The 21,486-nt window shown below is 36.3% G+C and overlaps 1 protein-coding gene across 1 annotated transcript in view; it reads left to right on the forward strand.

The window, feature by feature from the left end:
* Positions 1 to 21,486, forward strand: part of MPDZ (multiple PDZ domain crumbs cell polarity complex component) — a 93,686-nt gene that overhangs the window by 54,504 nt on the left and 17,696 nt on the right. The window contains exons 24-36 of the mRNA XM_063295060.1: positions 1,317 to 1,409; positions 3,990 to 4,167; positions 5,745 to 5,855; positions 6,605 to 6,688; positions 10,624 to 10,725; positions 13,968 to 14,130; positions 14,601 to 14,797; positions 17,968 to 18,059; positions 18,364 to 18,454; positions 18,658 to 18,732; positions 20,097 to 20,189; positions 20,268 to 20,342; positions 20,835 to 21,021. Coding sequence (XP_063151130.1) covers positions 1,317 to 1,409; positions 3,990 to 4,167; positions 5,745 to 5,855; positions 6,605 to 6,688; positions 10,624 to 10,725; positions 13,968 to 14,130; positions 14,601 to 14,797; positions 17,968 to 18,059; positions 18,364 to 18,454; positions 18,658 to 18,732; positions 20,097 to 20,189; positions 20,268 to 20,342; positions 20,835 to 21,021 — 1,541 coding nt within the window. The remainder of the gene's footprint in view (positions 1 to 1,316; positions 1,410 to 3,989; positions 4,168 to 5,744; positions 5,856 to 6,604; positions 6,689 to 10,623; positions 10,726 to 13,967; positions 14,131 to 14,600; positions 14,798 to 17,967; positions 18,060 to 18,363; positions 18,455 to 18,657; positions 18,733 to 20,096; positions 20,190 to 20,267; positions 20,343 to 20,834; positions 21,022 to 21,486) is intronic.

Raw genomic sequence — 21,486 nt, forward strand, 5'->3', positions numbered from 1 at the left:
TGAGGCCTGAAAAATATTTCAAGGATTCTTCCAGGGTCAAAAGGCTGAGAAAGGCTGGCGTAGTGTCTACATTCAGATTAGACATGTTTGAAATTTTGATGTAATCACAGGTTACCAAATGGGGGGCCTTGCCTTTGGAAAGTATGGAAAGGTTTCTGGACCATGAAAATTGTATTTCTTCCATATATGGATTGAAACATGAAGAAGAGCATGAACAAAAAGTTTCATTGAGCTAGTCTGAGTTTATATTTTGCGAAGCACTGTCAGTTTAATAGATGATTTCATCTAAAACTCAGGTGACATTTAGGATTTGTTTTGTACTGGAATAGAAATCCAGTTGCTAATCTACAAGATCTCTCTTAACAGAAAGTACCCATAGTTTAAATAAATGTCAATTAATTAGAAATGTTTCTCTGGAAAATTCTGTGGGTGGAATCTAGTGATACTGTACGGTTCTCACCATTTCCCTCTCAAAAAATGCAACCCTTCGGAGGAGATTTTGAGGTCTTTCAGAGGGTTGTAAGGAAGGGGGAAACAAAGAAATCCTGTTCTGTGAGCTGATGACTTTTCCTCTTATATCAGATTATGCTGTAGAGGGGTAAAGAACTAATATCTGAATTAGTATTTCCCATTTTCATTGAAACTCTTTAGCTTGTGCTTTCCAATGGCAGCCTTTCCTCCAAGCCTCCAAAAATCTGTTCTTCAAAATTTGGCCCCCATGAAGTATAGCAAGCTTCCATTTGGAAAAAGCAAAAAACAAACTTCATCTCCATATATCCGTTTAAACTTGGAAATGTGTTCTGTTCATGTATATTGAATCATTAGATATTCAATCCCAGCCAATATCATATGGGTTATATTAAAAAAAAAATTAACAAGACAGTATACAAATACTACTGACCCTTTCATTATGAATTAGTATCCATGTTTTATTTTAATATTGTTTGCATTGATCAGTCTCATGAGGTTTTTTTGGTTGGATGTTCTATCATAAAATTTCATGGTTGGTCTAGTTGATTTTATTTTTCTCTCTCTCCTGTGGACCTTTAGTATTGTTGTTGCCTTATTTGTACCCATGTTGTTGTCATTGTTATATTATTAGTAATATTATATTATATTATATTATATTATATTATATTATATTATATTATATTATATAATTAGTATATTATTAGTATGTTTCTGTTTGTTTTGGGTTTTTAAAATTTTATTTTACCATTTCCCCCAAGTTTTTCACAATTCCCAAAGAATTAAAGAATTGTTTTTTGGGATCATAATGATTTTTTTGATTTAGAGCAAAGTTTGTTTATATGCAGAGAAATTCCAGAACTACCAGAACGTGAAGAAGGAGAAGGAGAAGAAAGTGAGCTTCAGAACACAGGCTACAGTAACTGGAACCAACCAAGACGGTATGCTTGTCTTTCAGGGCTAGCCTTCCTCCTACAGCCTGATAGATCAGTTTGAAATTTCTAAAAGGGATTCCTTAGTTTGCTACTTAGACTTAGTGAATTCAGTGGGACTCATTTTAGAAAACTTTGTGTTATTACTATGTGAAAAAAAATGTGCTAATGAAATTTTCTACCTTGAGTTCCAAGTCCAAGTATTGTACTAAGAGAATTAGGGAAAAAAATGCTGTATACCATAGACTGTAGCTTTTGAACTTAAAGCAGTGGTTACGTGACAAAGGGAGACCGCATGAGAGGCAAAATGGTCTTAAGGTATCTCTCATCTTATAATAATAATCCCTTACTTAGCTTTACATCCATATAGTCTCTCACTGTTCAACTGCAGATTGATCTCTAAGAGATTTGCCATCAGTCTCAAGCTTGTACAATATTATTTGCTTATTTATTTATGTTAGCTTATTAGATTTTTACCCCACATTTCCTTCAAGGCATGCTCTCCTCCACTTTTCCGCTGCACAGCAACCTGTTGACCTAAAATTGTGCTGTGAGTTAGTGACTGACTCAGTAAATTTCCCTGATTGATGGTTGACTTGAACCTAGGTATGCCCACCATATATTCATATTCATATTCATTCATTATATACACAGATCTAAATATAATATGAAAATAGATAACTTGGCCACATGGTGGCATTGGGCTGTAAGGGTTGAGAATAAAGGTTGAGGAGATTAATTTTTCCCTCTTAGAGAGTTTCTTACTGAAAAGTCTCAAAATTTCTGAAAATAAATGTAGCAATTTTTTTCTGTTGTAATTATATTTTTCTGTAATAATAACACTTGCATTGTTCAGCAGCTTTATAAAGCAGAAGCTGTGATTTCTACTCTTACAAATAGGGGTTATTATTATTATTTTTTAAAAAACAGCATCATTTATCACTCCTGGTAATGGAGGTTAGAGAAAAAATGGGAAAAGTGCAAGAAGAAAAATGAGCAGCAGCATCTCAAATGTGACACACTGATGATAACAGAGGTTGATTGTACCATTAATAATAGTATAATCAACTAGTAGTTCATTTAGTTATTTATTTTGACAGATATAAATACTTTTCTATAATTAGGAGTACATTCCTTAAATACACTGAAAGGGATATTCACTGATCAGCTACAAAATGTGATCTTCGCTTCAGCAAAAAGAAGAAATCCATATGGTTCCTGTGTACTGTAATACTGCTAGATCTTCATTAAGTCATTCCTATTAAAGTTACTTAGTTCTTTTTAAAATGAACTGAACTATAACTGGGATTATCTATGTATTGAAAGCTACTGTAGTATAACATGATAGTTATTACTTGCAAATAGCAAATAATGTAAGATGGAGAGTTTAAAAACAATAAAATTTGCAATTATATTAGCCAAAACCAAATATTTAGCAAATTCAAGTGCTAAGGTCAGCAGACGGCAGTGGATTAGGACTGAATCGTCCAACTCTGCTGTCAAAAATAGTTTCATACAGATGAATGTGTCTATTAATAAATAACCTTACTCCATGCTAGAAAGCATATAGGAAATTTTATAAATAAATACAATAATAAACCAAGTAACCTGTCCAGAAAAAAAGGTTTAGACTTGATTTTACTGATCGTACAAATTGACCAGATCTTTCAAAACTATGGCAAAAGTCATTAAGGAGTTTTATTTTCATGTGGGTCTCTTTTTAGCAACACATTTGTGAGTGTCATAATTATCACAGAAAATAAAGGATATCCTTCTCCCATCTAATGAGTATAAATCAGGGCATTACAGACATTTGCATGTCCCCGTATTGGGCTGGTATCATGACAGTTTGGTGGATCTAGAAGCAGTGCCACAATGATTAGGACTGTAGTTGGTTGATGCACGCTGAATTTTGTTCATGTTCTTTTGCTCCGTGGAATTCTTTAAGAAAGAGCGGGCAGAGATACTGCAGAGCTAAATAGTAGTTTGATTTGAAATACCTTTTCTAGCCCAATATGTTCATGAGTTCAGTTCCCCAAATCATTAACATTTGTTTTGCCTTATTTATACTTGTGAATGCTCACATGTTTTCAGATAGGAAGACTGGCTATGGCAATATTTTTAGAGAGCATGAAGGAGAAACAGCTTTTTCTGTTATTTTTTTGTCCTGACTTAGTGAAGCCAGTACAAACTGACAGCAATAGGATTTATGAATGATGTATGTCAAAATTGAGGCTCTGATGTGACCCATTTGTTGAAAGAACTCCAGGATGTAAGTTTGTACAGCAGTGGGGTAGTTGACCTGAGAACAGCTAGTTGAGAAGCTTCCACTGCTCCCCTCCCCTCCCCTCCTTATGAATTTTCTTACAGGCAGTGCTAATAGAATATTCCTAAAATATATAGTAAAGGTTGCTGAATGGAATGTAAAGTTAAAATGAAATATGCCTCATGAACAAGCTCTGTAGCATGCTGTTGTTTTCATTTTAAGCATCTAGGCTTTCGTATTTAGTATAAAAACACTTTTCCTGACTAAAACACACCTTAATCAATAAAAATCAACACTTATTTTTTGTTGATTTATCATTATAGTGTTGAGCTCTGGAGAGAACCTAGCAAATCTCTGGGAATCAGCATTGTTGGTGGACGGGGTATGGGAAGTCGCCTGAACAATGGTGAAGTTATGAGAGGAATCTTTATCAAACACATCCTTGAAGACAATCCTGCTGGCAAAAATGGAACCTTAAAAACAGGAGATAGAATATTGGAGGTATTATGTTGGTTTCCATTTTTTAAATGGGCTTAGAATGTAGATTTCTGTGCACATGTTTATTCTTGTAAGAATCTTGACTTCTAGAAGTAGAATGAAAATAATATGGCATAACTGATTGGTTTAGTCTATTTGAATAAAAGGTTTTCATCTGGTCAACTCCATTGCTTCTACTTTGCACAAAAAAATGACATCAGGACTCAAAACGAGGACAAACTAATGTGAAAGCATTTTAATCTCTCAGGACATTTGATCACAAATTTAAAGGTGACTGTTTTTGAACAGCAAAACTACTCCAGCATTATAGAGCAGGAGTCTGCTGAACTAACGTATATCAAAAGGCTTCAGGCTATCTCAGAAGGTCTTCACAAACATGATGGGTTTTTAATACATTTCAATTATTAATTGATGAGGTACTGTAATCTGTCTCACATGTAATCTGCATCTGCATAACCACCCTTTTCCCCTCCATTCCCTTTTAAAATCCTACAGCAGTTTAACCATTCCATGCATCAGATGAACTGAGCTACAGCTCATGAAAGTTTATACCTTTCAATAAAAATTTGTTAGTTTGAAAAGGTGCTACCAGTCTCCTCCTGATTTTTGGCTACCATACACTAACGTGGTTCTCTTTTTATATTATTAACAGTATAATCTCATTACCTTCAGATACCAAAACAGATTTTGAACCCTTGCCTGCACAACTACACAGTTGAAAGCCTCTTTTCAAAAAACAGTAGAAGACAACATTTTGTAGCTGTAAGGAATAAATAGCACCATCTCACCTTTAAAAATGACCAATACTATTTAATAGAAATGTTCTTCTTTATATGCTTCTCTGTATGTGTTAGATAAACCTTACAACAGTGAAACACATTAACACAATCTTGATTTGAAAGGATGAGTTATTTATCATTCACTTCCAAAGGTGTTTTAGAGATTATGTCCACTACCATATATTTTGACTTAACGTGAAAAAATTACTTAGAAACAAATGCACAGTTGGATAATATGGACTTAATGATACTTTTGAGGATGTATAGAATCTATTGAGTTTTCAAAATGCTTCATATTCCTGTATCTTACTATATTTTACAAGACCCTTGTAAGATATGCTAATATTGCATATTTATGCCAAAGACTGACAGCCTTGAATTTAAGATGATCCTAGCTTCCAAAAGAAAAGTAGACAGAAAAATTACGTTATGTTTGAAGGAGAGCCACTGAAATCACAGAGTCTAATTTAAGCTATTTATCTAAACCACTAAAGGTACAAATTTATTAAATTCCCAGATATAAAAAAATGTTAAATTATAACTTACAATAATAACTTCCACAGTTTACAATATCTTGAAAATTATAGCCTGTTTTTGGTGTTGATGCATAAAATATGATCTAAGACTCTCTAAATAATGAAATATTGCATAGGGGGGACTGAAACTTAGAAAAGACGGACTACAGATTTTTGTTTGTTTGCTTAGATAAAACAGAAAACAGGTATAATTTCTAGAAGTTTCTCCATCATTATTTTTTAGCTACATGTACCGTTATGTTAAGCTTTGGCCTTACATTTTCAGGTGGATGGAATAAATCTCAGAGATGCAAGCCATGAGCAAGCTGTGGAAGCCATTCGAAGAGCAGGCAACCCAGTAGTCTTCATGGTTCAAAGCATTATAAGCAAACCCAGGGTAAGCATATGAAGTGAGAAAAAGATATGTACAACGAAATACATGCATCCAGAGTTAAACGTGTATCCCAAATCTTGTTAAATTGAGGAGAACCAAGGCTTCACTATGTAAATCTTATATCATCTACAAAGCTAAGAGCAGAATTAGTTGAGGTTGCAGCTAGCCCTTGAACGTTTGGTAGCTGGAAAATTCTATGTAAAAATGTTTCCTGATTTGAAGCAGGAGGTGGCAGTTCACAGGCTATCCCATTAAATCACACAGAAAGTTGATGAAATATTTGCATCATAGAAATGGTGGAGTAAGGCTGGGAGGATTTTTCCACACTGCTGCTTTGGAGGTCATAGTATTACTAATGCAGCTGTACCACATATGTGCATATCCCATCTTGATTTCCTACCTGTTAGTCATGCCTGCCAGAAGAGAATTGTGATCTGTGTAGAGGCTAAGCAATCTGCATGGGGCCATAATTTTGCAAGATGTGTTGGTTGCCCAAGTAATGCCTTTTTGTCCTTGCCATTTTGTACTTTTGATTTTGCTGTTAAGCTTAAATCAGGAATGATAGAAGTCTTCAGTGCAGAATCACTACGCAAGTCCCCATAAAAGGACATGTCTTGCTTTATCCTTTCAGCCACTTGCACAGTCATTTTAATATTGTTGCTTGCGTCACTTGAACCTATACTTCCTGTATGTCGATTTTTTGTAACTTGCATGTTTGATTTACTAGCTTTTTCATAACTCTTGTTTCCCAGCCAATATCCCTCTATAGCTCTTTATCGTCCTCTGCTCCCGGTGGGCAGAAACTTAATAATCCATTTTACCATCAGTCATCACAGGTAAAGTAGCATGGGTAGCCCTGTTGAATGTTAGTGATTTGTATGCAGAACTTTAATTGAAGCCTATGAGTTTGCTGTGGCATGGGAAAATATATTTGCTTGCTGAATGTTGGTGATGCAGAAGCAGTGCCTTTAGTTCATACTCTTTAACTGAAGCTGGTAGAGTAATACCTTCTAAGGGAATTTCCAATGTTTAGTCATAGGCAATCATCTGGAAAGCTAGCTGCGTTTTCTTCTGATTAGTTACCTTTTAATGCTGCTTCGTGTAACAAAAATAATTGGTATAACAGGCATAGATGGCTTCTTCTCCATCCACTGCATGGTTGGAGGGGAGGGGGAAGGGAGCGTTAGAGCATTGCTTTATGGATATGAATGGTTTCTGTTGATCAACAAACCTGTGTTTTAGAACACTTCTTAATTTGCTTTTATATAGCAAAAGTGGCCTATCCTAATATGTATGGTTATGCATTAAATGTGTAATTTACCAAGAGTGCAACAAATTCTTGAGCTATTTATGATGGTTCAGAGCTCCAGTAGTAACAGAAATTCTCTTACTGCATAAGACAAATTTCTGTTGGACCCATCTGCCTGTGAAATTCGGACTAGTGTTGTTAGTGAAGGGCGTTACTTAAATGTTTATGGGTGCTTGCTAATCATTTCAAATCATACAGAGGTTCTATATTTGATAGAGCTTCATAAGTAAGGAATGATTAATGCATGCATGCATGTTTGTTTATTAGCTTGAATGTGTGCTTTTAATGCTTCCATTGAAAAGTATCAAGCTTAAGGTATCTTGAGATGATTCAAATTAGGAATTTCTGTTTTAAAAAAAACATGAATTGTTCAGTTCTCTCAAGAAAGTGATAGTCTGCTTTTCACTTGCTAGTTTATTTCCTGAAACCTGTTTATACACAAGGCTAAAATGCTCTGCAGTAGAGCACAATTCTTCCTTTAAAGCCTAGTTGAACATCATGGAGAGGGAAGTTTCATGTAATAATATGAGTTTGCAAAGTTCAAGGCATAATATTATATGCTACCATTGTGTAGGAGCACAATAAAAGAATTAAAGAAAAAAGTACTTACTCCTTAGGAAAAAGAAACAATGAAAATCAAGGGTAGCATTTTGAGAAGGGAATAATTATTCAGTGAAAAATCTGTGTGGTAAGTTCATCAGTCCATTTCAGTTTTAGTGCAAATAATTTAGAAAATATGGTCACAATACGTATACATATGAATTTCATATGCAGATATTCTCAGAACATTCTAGAGCTGAGCTAAATTTTGGTAGTCCCAAGAAGTGCCCTGAGGACCTACTGCTATTTACTTCTTAACATCCTTATAGGCAACATCAAAAAATGCTGTCTGTATTTTTCTGTATGAGATAAGTGTAGCTAAGCCTTTTTCCCCTGTTCATTTTAATTGTCTGGATTTTTTCATTTCTGTGTTAAACTCAATCTTAACACTTTTTAAAAAAAAATGTAATTTATTTTTTTGTCAGATGTATATCTACCTTTTGTTCAGAAGCTCAAGGTAGTGTACATACTGCTCCAGTCTCATTCCTACCCATCCACCTGCCCAAATACAAACCTGTGAGGTTGGGCTGAGGGAGAATAAACAGGCCGAAGTCGTCTACTGAGTTTCTATGGTTGAGGGTGGACTTGAATCTGGGTTTCCCCAGTACCGGTCCAACTCCTTAATCGCTACACCACACTGAGTCTCAGACCCTGGATGAGCTTCTAAGTGGTCTATTGCCCTAAAGCGATCTTCCCCTTTTGGAAATGTGTCAGACGTGCCTTGTTTGACAGATGGTTTGATCTTAACTGCAAAAAAGCCATAACTTCAATTGGATCTGTGAAAGTGCTATCTTCACTGTCAGTTCTTTCTGTCTTATTTATCATTGCCGCCTCCATCCCACAATAGTCATGGGGTCCATCGTGCTGGATGTCAGTGAAAAAGGAACAGCTTATGAAGAAGCCATGGAATACAGTTGTCCTATTGTATCACCCTACATTATACCTAATGCCTAAGTCTTCTCTGGAGGCTAGAGAAAACTTGCATCAAACCAGACCTCATCTGCTTCTCTTGGATGCGGCTAGAAACTGGGAGACCATGAGTTCTAGTCTGCCTTAGGCACAAAGCAAGCTGGGTGACCTTGGCCCAGTCACTCTCTCTCAGCCCTAGGAAGGAGGCAATGACAAACTACTTCTGAAAAACCTTGCCAAGAAAACTGCAGGGACTTGTCCAGGCAGTCTCCAAGGATTGGAGACGACTGAACAGATTTTTTTTTTAAAGAGTACTTTCACTTACATCCAGGACTCCAGGACTAATGCCAGTAGTCTATTCAGATGCAGCATGTTAAACTCTTTCTTATTAGAGTATCAAAAAGAACACGAAAGTGTGAGCAGTTGCCGGTCAGTGTCCCTACCTTTGTTTCTTTTTTAGTTCAATAACAGCTCTGAGGCTCACCTGAAATCTGTCCATCTCCTCCCAGGGAGAAGTGTCTTGAAAATAAAGGGAAACCTTTTAACTCAGTCTTTGAGGTAGATTAGACTGGTTTTCTCACAGAACTCTGCTCTATACCAGTAGCAGTAAACTTCTTGAGAGTGTCATTCCTTCTATTTGAGGCCTTTTAGTAGTCTTCTGCATCATAAAGAGTAGGCACTGCTGAATCCCTGAAAGAGGCAGGGGGCTCAACATTCTCGTCAGGTGTGTAGCAAATTGGCTTTCCACATGTCCTATATATCTATATTTTGAGGATGGAATGTATCTTGGGATATATGGAATGCATGCCAACTGTGAGGCAGCTACAACTTTACTTACCTGAATTGCTGCTCGCCATCTACTCTTAGAAACATGCTCCAAACATAGTAAAAGCAGGTAAGAATCGCCCTAAAAAGAATATTGTAAGAATAAACAGAGCCTTATGCGGTGCAGAGTGGTAGGCAGCAGTATTGCAATCGAAACTCCCCCACGACCTGAGTTCGATCCCAGTGGAAGCTGGAGTCTTGGGTAGCCGGCTCAGGTTGACTCAGCCTTCCATCCTTCTGAGGTTGGTAAAATGAGTACCCAGCTTGCTGGGGAAGGTGACGACTGGGGAAGGCAGTGGCAAACCACCCCGCTCTATAGTCTGCCAAGAAAACATCACGAAAGTGGTGTCCCCCCAGAGGGTCAGACATGACTTGGTGCTTGCATAGGGGACCTTTCACAAGAATAAACAACAGTCTTAAAGGAAAAATGTGCAGAAATTTAGGGCATCAGCTTTATTCACTGCTTTTCTTGCTTACTCTTTTTTTTTTTTTTTCAAAAAAGGGAGGCAAATAAAATATCTCTCCTATATTTGAAAGCTATAAATAGATTATTTGGGGAAAATACAGAATTGTTGAATCAGCTCTGATTCTAGGTTTCTTGTGTTTACTTTCTTCACCTCTATTCCTATAGCTTGCAGTCTTTATCACCAGTGAAGAAATGTGTTAAAATTCCTTTAATGAATCTCTTTTGGTCTTCATTTTAATAAATCAGAGCAGAACAAGTAACAAACGTGCATATTTACCCAGTCAGGTAAATCCAAGGGGTTATCATCTTTGATGGCATAATCACTTAAACAACAAGAGAGCATTTTTGCTTTGTCAGGGAAATTTCAGCATAAAAACATGACTCAAAAATCACAACAAATTAATAGTAAATTACCTAATCAATAATACTATTGATCAATAATACTAATCAATAATACTATCAATAATACTATTAAAAGTATTAAAGAGTTCTAGAAGAAATCCCTATTTCTGTGTGGTACTTGCTCTATAACCGCTGTTTCGCATAGGTAAGCGATCATTTATTGTTGGGCAAGTGTTGATCATGGATGTGTGAATGTACCCTATTATATGTGCCTTTTGGTTAGCAAGCTCCTTTCTGTTTTTATTTTTTATTTTTTATAGAACTTACCTATGCCTTATCTGCAGTCCAACCCTTTCAGTAAGCCTCCTGCCTTCAGCAGCACTAACCCTTTTGTTGACCCTCTACAGTTCAACACTAACCAGGTTGGATTATGCCCATGTGTTTGTGATGGACTTGGTGAATATTTATGTGTTTATCTCTTTCTTTTCCTTTCCTAGACTCTCATTTAATAATTTTAATAATGTTTCATAAGCCAGTGGTTTGCTGGAAGTGAATATTCTCCATATTGAAATATGGCCAGCGTACTCATCCCTCTCGCCCCCTTCCCTTGATTACAGAATGGGTGGCCTAGAACTAAATTATGACATGGAGGTAGGAAGAAACTTTGATAGTCTGTGATCTATCAAAGGATGATGGTATGTCTTCTTTGGATTTAACAAGTTGGAATTGTAAGTGTAACTTTTTAACTGAGTTACTTAGCAGAATGAATAGAGCCCTGTTACTTTTGAAAATACTGTTAGGAATATTTTCCCCCTCTCCACAAAGCCTATTATGCACATAGAAAGATAATCTAGAGAATACTGACTACAGCTAGTTAATGGTACAATCCTACTTCCATATATCTGGAGGCTAGCTCTATAGCTACTGTAAACAGATGTTTGTTGAATTGATTGTAAGTGAGTTGTTCCCTCTGTAAATGATATGTTCTTCCTTGTATTCTGATAGTACATTAACGTAGTTGGGATACTTTTACTGTTGCCTACAGCTATATATAAACAGAGGGTGGTGTTCATTCATAGTGACAAACAGAACTTAGCTTCCCTCACCTCCTAGAGCAGGGTTTCTCAACCAGGGCTTCATGGAACTCTAGGGTTCTGCAAGATGTCACCAGGGATTCCCTGGGAGATCACGATTTATTTTAAGAATTATTTTAAATTTGGGCAACTTCACATGAAAGAAGTAAGTTTCATACTTTATTTTTAGTTTAAGAACACTGGTAATGCATATACACAGGCCTACACATGAAATGAATATAATAATTTTGTAACTTCTGGCCTATATTTGAGCCTGAATGTGCAGGGGTTCCCCGAGGCCGGAAAAATATTTCAAGGGTTCCTACAGGGTCAAAAGGTTGAGAAAGGCTGTCCTAGAGTATCTTGTGTTTGTAAACCATGCTGTGGGAATTGGGAAAAAATGTCATGTATAGGGACCCTTCTCTTATATGTGGAAGGTCCAAGGTCTATGATAAACAACTCCAGATAGAGCTTGAACAGAAACCTGTTTGAAATCCTAAGATAATTCTTCCTGTCAGTGAGTAGACAATGCCAAGCTACATGGATCAGTGTTCTGACTTAATTATGTTCCTAAACTGGCACATAATTGCTTAAATGCAGCCCTTTAGTACAGGAGAATAAAAGTGGAAATAAAATTATTTATTTGTCAATTTAGAATTCTCCATTTCTTTTAAGAAGTTAAGGGTAATTGACTTAACGTTCTCAAAAAAAAAGGAATTTTGTTCAAATCTGAATATATGAATGTGTAATTTCCCATCAGAGGTATCTTTTATTTCACTAATATGTTTCTCTATGTATAGCATAATGTTTATAACTAGATAGGAGCAACCACAAGACCCCTTAGGGGATGTTGTATCATTCTAAGTACCAATTTCTTTAGATAGAAAATAAAGTTCATTTCCTGCATGTTTTCTGATACTGTGCAGTTCTAAAGTAGCATGCCATCACAGAAAATACAAGACACTACGTGATGTTTTCTGTTACTATAACCATATGCAGAATTCATTTATATTTATATCCAGTTGCTCCCCATATTATCCCTTTGCTCTTGCCCCATTTAAGTTTTGACTTAATCTGAATAGCTATCCTTATAAAATACAGTGTATGGGTGAGCATAAATAATGTTCATATCATACCATGAAGAATTCAGGAATTGCCACGTCTACTTTTATAATTTATATGTGGTAATGTTAATTGGAGAAAGTCTTCTGTGTCTTTATTAAGACATATCCTCCTCCTTCCCCAGTTCATTTTTCCAATTTCAGCCGTTTTATTTCCATTTACTTCTTAAGACCTTTCCACACATTTTTTAAGGGCAAGGAAAACTGCTTTCCAAAGCAAGTTCTGTAAGAGATATCTTTTTAATGTATTATTTGTTTATTTATTCATTCATTCAATTTATATAACCACCCATCTCACATAAGTGACTCTGGGCAGCTCACAAAATTAAAAACCATAGCACAATATAATGAAATACAAATAACCATAAAACCATATTAAAACCAAATTAAAACCATAAACATGAACAAAAAACATCTTTCCAATGTGAAAACAAATTAGAGAATGCTTCCTGCTGGTTTGCCCTTCCACAGCAGCTCTTCTGTGCCATCTCTAGTACTACAGTGTGCCCTATGGAGTCCTTGGTGCTCTCTGAACTTGGTTGTTTGCTTGCAGACGTTTCATTTCCCAACTAGGCAACATCTTCAGTGCTAGAAGGGAGTAGGGTTTGCTCCCTGTTTATATACAGTAGTTTGGCCTGACAGTGTGGTTCTCTCCTTGGTAGTTCCTTGATTAGGCATTCCCAGAACACCTCCTTGCCAGCAATCAACACCCAGATAAGCAAAGATTAACACCAGGATTAACACCAGACGAACAATCAAGCAGTATGCAATACTCTAATCAAGGAACTACCAACTCTGTCAATCTATCAAGCAGTAAACAACAGCCTAATCAAGGAACTACCAAGGAGGGAACCACACCCCCACCAACATTGGCAGGCCAAGCTACTGTATATAAACAGGGACCAAATCCCACTCCCTTCTAGCACTGCAGATGTTGCCTAGTCAGGCAATGAAACGTCTGCAAGCAAACAACCAAGCTCAGAGAGCACCAAGGACTCCACAGTTTGACCCTGAGGTACAGATGTTCTCTTCGATTAGTATGCGCTATGCATGATAGCATATCCCCATCTATCATGGGGATTCCCGAGAAGAACTCATGAGCCAGGCTAATGCAATATCAGATATATTTCACCCCCATTTACTATTTCAAAGACAATGTTTGATATAAATCAATGCAAAAACAGGAACATAATTATCTTTTGAGAAGATTCATTCATATTCCTTAACGTGTTCATGTTTGTCCAGTTTAGAACTAGTATGCAGATTTTTTAAAGTGGTATGTATGTTATACACACATACATTTTCACTGAATTTGATTTGCAGTCTCTGTCTTGTTTGCTTTTTATTCCACTGTTGCTATGTAGTTTAACTTCAAAGCCCTGGGTTTTCTTTTTCATCGTTCCATGCATTTTGTTTGCCCAGAATCCATCTCCGTGTCCTCAGACGCTGTATTTTCCTTACTCTCCACAGGCATCCAGTCCATCAGATTCAGAGCCAGAAAAAAAATCATCTTGTAACCTGCCTTTGCCTCCATCTTCAGTATTTCCAGCAATGAGTAATGAAGTTGTGCATCAGTCCTCTAACAATTACTTGGAAGATTTGGATAAGGAGGATGAGTTTGGATACAGCTGGAGTAAGTCAAGCTTTTCAGGATAATAAGTTGTGCAGAATTGTTACCTCTCTGTCTACAGCATGATGTTTTCCCTAGTTTTTCTTTAATTTGCTTGAGCGGAATTCATGGAATAAACAAACAGCTTCGTTCTTTCCTTGTGCTGTGAGAATTCAATCTGGGCCAAAAAGCTTTAATATAATTGTGCGTCATGCATAGTGCAGAGTGATTGTGACAGACATAGAAAGTATCTTTATAATGAAGAAAAGAATGATGGATAGATTCTCACTTTCCTGTTTTAGAAAATGAAATGGCTGGGGGCATGCTTTTTCTAATTTTTGTGGGTAAATAGAAACAGATTCTTGCTTGAATTCTTTCTGTATGCTTGAGGTGAGGTATGGACTATTGAATTCCAAAGCTGCAACTCCGTTACAATTTTCCAAGCTAGATTTTGTCTTCGCCACCCATTTGAATTTTGCTTTCTTTATACTTAGGGAAAATCAGTCACCAGTATGGGAGTCTGTTGGGAGATCTGCACATAATAGAATTGGAGAAAGGGAAGGCTGGATTAGGACTCAGCCTAGCTGGGAACAAAGACAGATCCAAGATGAGTGTCTTTGTAGTGGGAATTGATCCAAATGGAGCAGCTGGAAAAGATGGCAGACTGCAGATTGCAGATGAGTTACTGGAAGTAAGTGTCTAATAATGAGATTTAAATGAAATACGCTGACCTTTAGGACAGAAGAACAATTGATTGTTGGTATAAAAAGCAGGATTTTATCTATCTATCTATCTATCTACCCTATCTATCTATCTATCTATCTATCTAATTTCGTCACCGCCCATCTCCCCCAAAAGAATTTTTATTTTGATCAGTATGTCCCTTCTTTTTGACTCGGTGCTTACACAGGGGACCTTTCACCTTTTCCATAGACAGACAGACAGACAGCCTTCAAGACAGTTTTGACTCCTGGCAACTACATGCATGAGTCCTTGCAGTTTTCTTGACAAGGTTTTTTTTGGAAGTAGTTTGCCATTGCCTTCTTCCTACTGCTCAGAGAGAGTGACTGCCCCAAAGTCACCCAGCTGGCTTTGTGCCTAAGGTGGGACTAGAACTCATGTCTCCCAGTTTCTAGCCTGATGTCTTATAATTACCCAGCTTTATGCTACAAATTATGTTTGTGTCCATTATTTTGACTTGATGCATTTGAATGTAGAGGTGGAATGGTATGAAAGTGGGGGAAAGAAAATATCATTTTAAATGCAAAAAATAATTAAGATTTAATAAAGCAATATACTAATTACTCAGAAGTAGGTAGGTCTTCTGAAGAAACATGCATAGGATTGTTAGTTGTTAATTGTTAAAGGATATTTAGTACAAAAGTTTTCTCTTTGATCTTCCAGATAATGTATATTTAGCATCTGATGCATCATAACATGAGCTCCAAGGACAGTATATATATAGAGAGAGAGCTAGTTTGGTCTAGTGGTTAAGGTGCTGGGCTAGGAACCAGGAGACTGAGAGTTCTAGCCCTGCCTTAGGCATGAAAGCCAGCTGGGTGACCTTGGGCCAGTCACTCTCTCTCAGCCCAACTCACCTCACAGGGCTGTTGTGGGGAAAAGAGGAGGAAGGAGTATTAGGTATGTTCTCTGCCTTGAGTTATTTATAAAAACAATAAAGGTGGGATAGAAAATAAAATAAAAAAAATATCAGAGCTAGTGTTGCAAAATAGCCAACAGATTTTTAATTTTAGCATGTTAGATATAGATGAAGGGAAGGAGAGGTAATCGAGCAACATTTGGGGTAGATAAAACGCAGATTTTTGTAGCAAAACATTTTGAGTCCAAAACCCTTTGTCTTGACTACAGAACAAAACACAGTTCCAAACTAGAGATAAAATGAGACTGTTTTGACAAGTGCTTCAAGAGCCTTGAGTCTTGTGAATGGGTTGTGGGTTTGTATGTTCTGTTTTCCTTGGTTTTCAAAATAGTTTTTTCTAGCAAAACTAAAGGCAGGGAAAGATTTCATCCATGCTGCTTAGACCTAGCAGTCTAAGTAGTCAAGACCTAGTGAGGCAAGGACGAAGTAGAGTGAGAAGAAAGCAAGAGTTACTTAAGCATATTGGACCCATTCACTGATTCACTTGGTGAGATAGTATGCTTTCTCTGCATTTAGAGATCATTCTGGATGACCACAAACATAAGAACTGATGAAAACTGTTCAGAGCTGCCTGCCTTGCATATAAAAAAACCCAATGGGGATATTATGGGAAAATTAGAGTTCATATGTTGTTCTTTGTTTTGCAGAATGGTAGCCATCAAAGCTCTGTGGTGTGCATTACACAAGTATTCCTTAATAACGATAAGGTTGTAGACTGTAAAATGCTGCTTACATGTTGCAAATTATAACATACAAAGACTGGTTTTTATTATTGTTGTGATGGTGGTGGTGGTTGAGTAACTCTGGGAATACCCTTCTTGACATTGAGCTTTGTGTGCTAAATGCCAAAGTCTGTTGCTTTTGTTTGTTTCTTGAGCATTACTGGAGATGGGATCCTTTTGTTACAATGCCTGCCCTCTATTCTTCCAGAGATTTGTATAGCTCCTACATGTCTTGGCTTAAAAGGCTGTTAAAAACATGGCTTTTCCTCCTCAGACTTGTGTTAAGGTGTGTCCTGATTACCAGGAAACACACTGAGACAATGACTTGGTCTCTAATATTTATTAGTAGTACTTAACAAGAATCCTAACAAACTGAGGAAGCGTGGGAAAACCCAGCCATATAAACCCCAAAGGTTAAGGCGGTCCCGATCTGTGTCTCTTTGAATGGCTGAACAGTTCCTCAGTGCTACGCATGCGCTTGACAGTCTGGGTGGGAGCCCCCTGCTCGCCATCCTTACTCATGACAAGGTGGTTGGCAAGCCTCTTCCAGGATGTTGCCGTGGAGGTGTTTGTTTCTCTCTTCCAGATATGTTTTGTCTCTTTTCTGCTTTGTTATTTGGCTGTTGTTGTAAGTTGCCCAGAGTCATCATAGAGTCAAGTGGCCTTATAAATCTCACCCACATCTCTCTCTCTGTCTCTTTTCTTTTCTTTTCTTTTGGAAAAAAAGGTGAGAGATAAATAGAATACAGTGTCCAGGGGGCACAAAAACAATCTGGGTGGTCCAAAATGGCCTTTTCTCATATATCTGCAAATTGTACCATTTACATTATAATATGTAGAATGGGACCTTTACAAAATCCTTAAAGGCAGGATGATCTTTCAAAGGCAATTCCCATAGCACACTTTGTAGGGAAGGGGGAATTCCTCTCTTCTGCTTGTGTTGACAGAAGCAGTTCTATCAACAGAACTTTGGAACACTTTTGGTCTCATTAACTTAAAGATGATTAATCTTGAAAATTTAAACTAACTATTCAGACGTTCTTGTGCAGCTATAAATTAGGCTGATTGCAAATGATTTTACCGTTACTTTTATTTACCAGTCTGCTTCTCTATGCCTTTGTTTTCATTTGGCAAACAGTAAGTCATGAATCATTAGTGGAAATTAATGGTGGTGTTCTCAGTGTCAGCCAAGCTACTGCAATCAAGCAAAGGGCATTTTCCAACCCAGGAGAGAGGCCAATACAAACCAATAGCTGTTAGGATTTTGATAACAAGGAAAATAATTATAAAGAAGGCAGAATTAGTGTTCACAGTGGAATGGCTGAAGAGCACTATTAATAATAAGTTAACAATTTATTACAATTAATAAACAGTTTATTACACTGAATAAATTATAATAACTTTGCATGTGAAAATTGGGTTTGGAGAAAATAACTAAGTTAAATGTGTATTCTTGTATGTTCGTGCCATGCTGATCAGATAAATGGACAAGTTCTGTATGGAAAAACTCATCAGAATGCATCTTCAATAATCAAATGTGCACCTTCTAAAGTAAAAATAATCTTTATCAGGTAAGAAGCCTTTAATGTTTGTATCTTTTAACCTTTTAGTCTCTCTCTTAGAGAGAGAGAGAAACCACTGAAGCATTGCTGAAAGTTTTCTTGGATTATATACCTGTTTTCAGAATTGCAGGTATTAACTCTTGAGTCCCTCTGGACTGAGGTGAACATAAATCACCTAAATCAGTAAATAAATAAATAATGTAGATACACTTTTTTTAAAATAAAAAAGTATTAATTTAGATATTAAAGTTTAAAGAAAACCTTGTCAAATATTCAGTTCTGTAGTATTAAAATCAGTGTCCTTCTATGACAGAAACAAAGATGCTGTCCATCAGATGGCTGTTTGTCCTGGCAAATCACTGGCATCTCCATCTTTGTCTTCTGAGACAGTTCAGCATGAAGAGGTACAGTACATATTCAATATTCATAATAATTTAGTGAGTGAAAAAAGTTGCTACTTGTAATGTTTTCCATGGAAAATAATCACAAACCAGAAACAATTTTAATCTACAAGTAACTTCACAGAGATATATTGAGTAGAATTAAATGTATTTCTTCTATGACCACTACAGTGAATGTATCTTTAACACTATATTTATTTGTTTAGGGGGAAGTAAACATTTCTAATTTACCAATAGATCTGACTTTATATAAGAATGTTCAAAATGTGGAACTACCTAAGGTAAATACATATATTTGCTCTGTTGGTGTCTCTGTAGTCCTAAATGAATTTCTGGCTGCAATTTCTTTTAGTATGATGCAGGAAGTACAAATGAGATACACACACACACATCCTTTCTGTATCAGAGATGCAGTCAAGTGAGGGACAGTCTACAATACTTTAGCTCAGTGCCAATATTTATTTAATTCTTCTTGTAATTGTCAGGCTAAACAGAAATCTGCCTCGAGTCAAGGAAAGTTACTGCTCTGGAATCTTCAAAACAATTATTATAGTCACTATTTAGTTACTGCTTAGTCTTTGTTTTAAACAGAAAAAGGGCGGGAGATATCTTCTGGCATTACCCACAGGCCAAGTCTTCATTTTAGAAAATAATAAAATTATGTCTCCTTTTGGATGGAAGAGAAAATACCCCAGTAACAAGACTACTGTCTTAGCACAAAAAGGGGGAGAATTCAAAGTAAGGAAAATAGTCTGTTTTGAGGAAAATAAATACCATTTTAGAAAACCAGCAATACTTGTATTACTGCTCAATAATCCTTTCCAAAAATCTTCAAATAGTTTATTCCCAGTGCAACACTTTTGCTTAATCTTTGCTTCAGTTTAACAAATAGGAAGATGTCTTATAGAAATCACAGCCATATCTTCTGAGCTATCATTATATCCTGGTTTGTTTGTTTTATTCTGTACAGTGCTGCTCACATCTTTTGGTAATAATAGATGATCCTAAACTCATTACTTTGTGGAATTTCAACTTTACAGTTAAAAGAAACACAGAATGTTTCAATCCTGATTACTCTCCTACTTTTTTTTTAGTACTAAAGAAATATCAGGCAGTGCTAATTGAACCTTTCAATTCATTACTTATTAATATGGTTGATGCTTGCCTAGATATAATTAATACTGATAAAATGGTCTTGTGTGAAGGATCGTATGAAATTTACTAACATCTTTGAAGTGGAATAATTTCTTCAACAAGCCTTGAAATATGGGTGGACCTACATATTTCTGGTTTATGTCATTTTTTTCACCCTTGACCCATATTTCCCTTCTTCCTGCTCTGTGGACCTGAAGAAAGTCACAAAATACGACATATACACATGCACATGCATACACACAGATACATACATATAAATATGCATACACAAGAACATTCTTTGATGTGCTTAAATTGCCAAAAAATACTTTTTAAATTTCTGAGAAATGCAAAATCTGAAGTGTGGTGAAGATTTGATCTAATACATTAGTCTGAAAGATTTAGATTAAGGCTATTTGTGTAGAAATTTGCAAAGACAGAATTCCTGAAGTATCACTTTACCTTTGTTTAAACTCTTCAATAACTGTAGTTGCCCTTTGTGATTCCTTAGGATCAAGGTGGCATAGGTATTGCCATTGGTGAAGAAGATACACTTAATGGTGTTGTTATTCAGAGCTTAACAGATCATGGTGCAGCAGGAAAGGTAAACTGGACACCAAAGATGATAAAAATTTAGGTTTCCTCCTCCCCAACCCATGTTAACATGTTTATTTGATTTCAGGATGGCCGAATTAAAGTTGGAGATCAAATTCTAGCAGTGGATGATGAAGTTGTTGTGGGCTATCCTATAGAAAAGGTAATTGAGCAATGACTACCCTAAGCAGCTTTTAAAGATTTGTTTGTCATAACTGCTGAAATGCTTTGATTATTGCATTTAGATACTTTCTATGGGACTAGGACTGTAGCACTGTTTAATTTTTTAAAATCAATTCCTGTCTCACATCTCAGTGAAGACACCAGTCCAAGAGATCAGGTTGATTGGTGGATGGGTGAGGATCATTAATGAAACACTTAAAATGTCTCTTTTCAAGGGAAAATGTATAGTATATACATTCACTTTTTTAGCTGAAATACTGGCAATCATCTCTTGGCAGGGAAAAGAAAGCAAGTTATAGAAGTGGCAATTCAATCAAATATTTGTCCAGACACGTAGGATTTGTTTTACTCTTACAATTTAGCTATAATAGTTCTGCTGAATATTACATACCTGTTTGTTTGTTTGTTTGTTTGTTACATGACAACTTGTTCCATTTGTTATTTATTATGTTCTGTTTATTGTTTCAACAAGTTTTTCAGTTTGCTGAAAACATCAAAGTCCATTGTGAAACTCACCATTAGTTCAGTTGAACAGGAATGCCTGGCAGTTACCCAGCCACTCACATCAACTTACAGCACCACTTTGGATGAGGCAACCAATATCCAACCATTAGCAATTGTTCAATCATCTGAGTCACCAGAACCAGAGTCAATTAAAAGTAAGAATCTTCATTTACTCCATGTCTCACAAATAAATTTAGTACACTGTGTCCATACCAATGTGCGTGTGTGCACACACAACACTTACCAACGATTGAACCAGTCCTAGCCATCTTAACTTTATAGAAAATCTAAAGTTCAGTATTGTAATAAGCCATTAGCCTATCTGTCATTGACTTGGTGTCCTCCTTTGTAAGATTTAAGCAAGTTATATAGAAATCAATATGATCCTTTCAGTCATTATATTGTGTTTAAATTTTCTTCCCCTTTCTCCTTATTGGCCTTTGGAAAAGTATAACTAGCCAGTTACAAAGTAAAAATATGTGTATGATCATTAAATATATTCAGCTGTAAGACCAATGATCACTGGATTTTTCCCACGGTCAGCCATGGCTCTGTAATGATATGACATACATTATTATATGACTGTTTGCTGAAATACTGCAGAAATATCCCTTAAAGAT

Source organism: Candoia aspera, chromosome 2 (genome assembly GCF_035149785.1).
Source record: "Candoia aspera isolate rCanAsp1 chromosome 2, rCanAsp1.hap2, whole genome shotgun sequence".
Classification (NCBI taxonomy): domain Eukaryota; kingdom Metazoa; phylum Chordata; class Lepidosauria; order Squamata; family Boidae; genus Candoia; species Candoia aspera.